A 2892-nucleotide genomic window follows, 5' to 3' on the forward strand; every position below is an offset into this window, starting at 1 on the left:
CGAGTCAATATTGTCAAATGCGAGGCTGTACTGATGCGCAACGTCAGTTTTGACAGCACTGGGTGGCAACAGGCTAAACTACCGTTTAAATTCTGTGGCTTTGACCTCCGTTCCGCACTGGACCTAGCTCTGCCAACCTATCTTTCCTCAGTCTCCTAACAGCACCCTTCATCGGCGAGGTACTCTATAGCTTGGTTGAACCCGATATGGCCCAGGAATTGGAGCCAGATGCAGCCGATTGAACCGACGAAGGCCTTGCCGTCTCACAGAATGCCTGTGTCCAATCCAACGTAACTGGGACATCAGATACAAGTTTGCTTTCAGGCAGAATTAAATATCATTAGGCCAGCATCACCTCGCCTGCCTCCGTTCCACTTCGTAGCCTAACAGCGGCGCGTGGCTCAATTCGGTGCCCCTCCTCATCTACTGGTATCCTTCTAGACGATGAGTGCACTTGTATCGGAGAAGCCCAGCACCTCGGTCCCCGCGTGTCTGTGCCGTACAACTGCCATTTCTATAACATTAAACACGGATTACATTCAAGATTGTAAACTAATCTTAAAATATGAAAATGAGACAAAATTATTAGATTCTTTAAAACACTTTTATGGGGCTCTATAGATATGTAGCAGATGGATGTTGTTCATAGAGTTGAGTTGATAGATTAATTTGAAGAACAATATGTGTTTTATATACAAACCAAAATTTATTTATACACTTTAAATTGGTTACGAAATGTATTTATATACATTAAAACATCATTGCAGTTTTTTTTTGTTTTTTTTTTTGCGTGGAACTTGGATATCTTGATTTTCATAATTTGTTTTTCGTTTTTTACTTACTGGTGGTTGCTCAATATAACGAGTGAGGTTGGTAGCATTTACTTTCTTTTCAAGTACTTTATTGTTATTTGAAAGTAGATTGGTATTTTCGCCACAAACTTCTGCAACAGTGTAACGACCTATGCGGCGTTCCGTAAAGTGTCCTCCCTTTCTGTCCTCTCGAATTATGTTTTTGAGCGGAACTTTATTTTCAATACTGAAATGCCGTTGTTCGTGTCTTCTATAGTATTGCTCTTTTTGAACGGACTGAGCTGTTCTAATATTGGAGGGAACTCGAGAAATCATACTGTCCCGAATAGCTGTCATAACATCAATTTTTCTGGACATAGATTGATCATTTCCAAAACTGTCCCGATCTTTAGCAGTTGGGTTGTATTGTAGTTCAACTGGAAGTGTAGCTTGCATGTTGTATAAAATTTCAAACGGGGTAAAATGTGTTGAAGAATGTTTGGCTGTTCGATACGCAAACATGACTGATGGTAAGCATTCAACCCAGTTACCTCAAGGGATTTGATAAAAGCAACTTTTATAGTGAGATTCTGTCGCTCCAGTTGCCTTAAGGGATTTGATTAAAACAACTTTTATAGTGAGATTTTGTCGCTCCAGTTGCCTCAAGGGATTTGATAAAAGCAACTTTTATAGTAAGATTCTGTCGCTCCAGTTGCCTCAAGGGATTTGATAAAAGCAACTTTTATAGTAAGATTCTGTCGCTCCAGTTGCCTCAAGAGATTTGATAAAAGCAACTTTTATAGTAAGATTCTGTCGCTCCAGTTGCCTTAAGGGATTTGATAAAAGCAACTTTCATAGTGAGATTCTGTTGCTCTACAAGGTTATTTGCTTGAGGGTGATAAGCACTTGTCATGTGCTGCTGTGTTCTTGTCAGTTTATGTAGCTCTGCAAACACTCTGTTTACGAATTCTCATCTTTGGTCTTTTATCTGAATTTTTATACAGCCATGCTGACAAATAACATCCTCAAAGAGAAACTTTCCAACACTTTCCGCTGTGTGATCTTTCGAGCCTTTAGCCATTTGGAAAAGTAATCCATTGCAACAACAATAACCATCATCTGTTTTCGGCAAATTGGTGATATCGACACCAGTTTGGTCCATCACTTCATTTGGCACAGGAACAGGATGAAACTCTCCAACATTAATTTTGCGAACAGGGTCCACTTTTTGACACCGATCACAAGGGAAAACGAACTCTTTCGTGTCTTTACCCACATTTTCCCGATAAAACCTCACTAAAATTTCAGCCCTTGTTCTGTCGACACCAAGATGACTTTCCAAGCAGTGGGCGGTATCACAATCTCCATAAACCATGTGAAAATTTGAAATAATACTCTTTTGTTCATCCGGATTGCGAATGATCAAGATTTCTCGGATTCATTTTCAGAATTTCTTACTCTCTCTGCTCTGTGACGATAGAAGAGCTGACCACTCCGAGCAACATAATGCCGAGAGAACCTACGTAGGTTTGCCTTTTCGCTTTTGAACATATGAGTCTGCTTCCCAACCACATGGTTCTGGGTTCAGTCTCACTGCATAGATCCTTGGGCCTGTGTTTTCTACTGTAGCCTCGGGATGACCAAAGCTTTGCGAATTGATTTGGTTGAGGGAAACTGAAAGAAGTCCGTCGTATAACTATACCATAATGGAGAAAGCTGCTTATCAATTTGTTGTTAACAACATAATCAAGTATCAATGTTGTCAGCTTTGTCTTGTGTTCTAAAAGTAGCCATTCTGGATATGTTTCTTTCAAATTTCTTCAGCTTTTAGTAACTAAGCGAAAACTCCAACTAAATGAAAGTTCTGACTTTCTCTTTCATTTACAAATGTATATTACGCACACACACACACACATAATAAACATCAACACATACATTTAATGGGTTCACCCATTATCTCCCTATTTGCTATTACGGTGGAAGGATTTTAGTGGGTAATCGTAGTGGGTAATCTGAATGGGAGGTAATCTGAAATCGCTATACACGATAATCGATAAATTCGGCCTGCATCCATTATCCTTCGCCGCTCTGAATGACAATT

The 2892-nt window shown here is 39.7% G+C and overlaps 1 protein-coding gene across 1 annotated transcript; it reads right to left on the reverse strand.

The window, feature by feature from the left end:
• Positions 1 to 1761: 1761 nt before the first annotated feature.
• LOC106870120 (uncharacterized) lies at positions 1762 to 2166 on the reverse strand. The gene has a single exon (XM_014916105.1). The coding sequence runs from the start codon at positions 2164 to 2166 to the stop codon at positions 1762 to 1764; it is 405 nt and encodes a 134-aa protein (XP_014771591.1).
• Positions 2167 to 2892: the final 726 nt, after the last annotated feature.

The sequence above is a fragment of the Octopus bimaculoides genome, chromosome 14, assembly GCF_001194135.2.
Source record: "Octopus bimaculoides isolate UCB-OBI-ISO-001 chromosome 14, ASM119413v2, whole genome shotgun sequence".
NCBI classification, from domain to species: Eukaryota; Metazoa; Mollusca; class Cephalopoda; order Octopoda; family Octopodidae; genus Octopus; species Octopus bimaculoides.

What these genes read in the sequence shown, in the direction of transcription:
- LOC106870120 (XM_014916105.1), bottom strand. Translation starts at nt 2,166, where the DNA reads ATGGTTTATGGAGATTGTGATACCGCCCACTGCTTGGAAAGTCATCTT.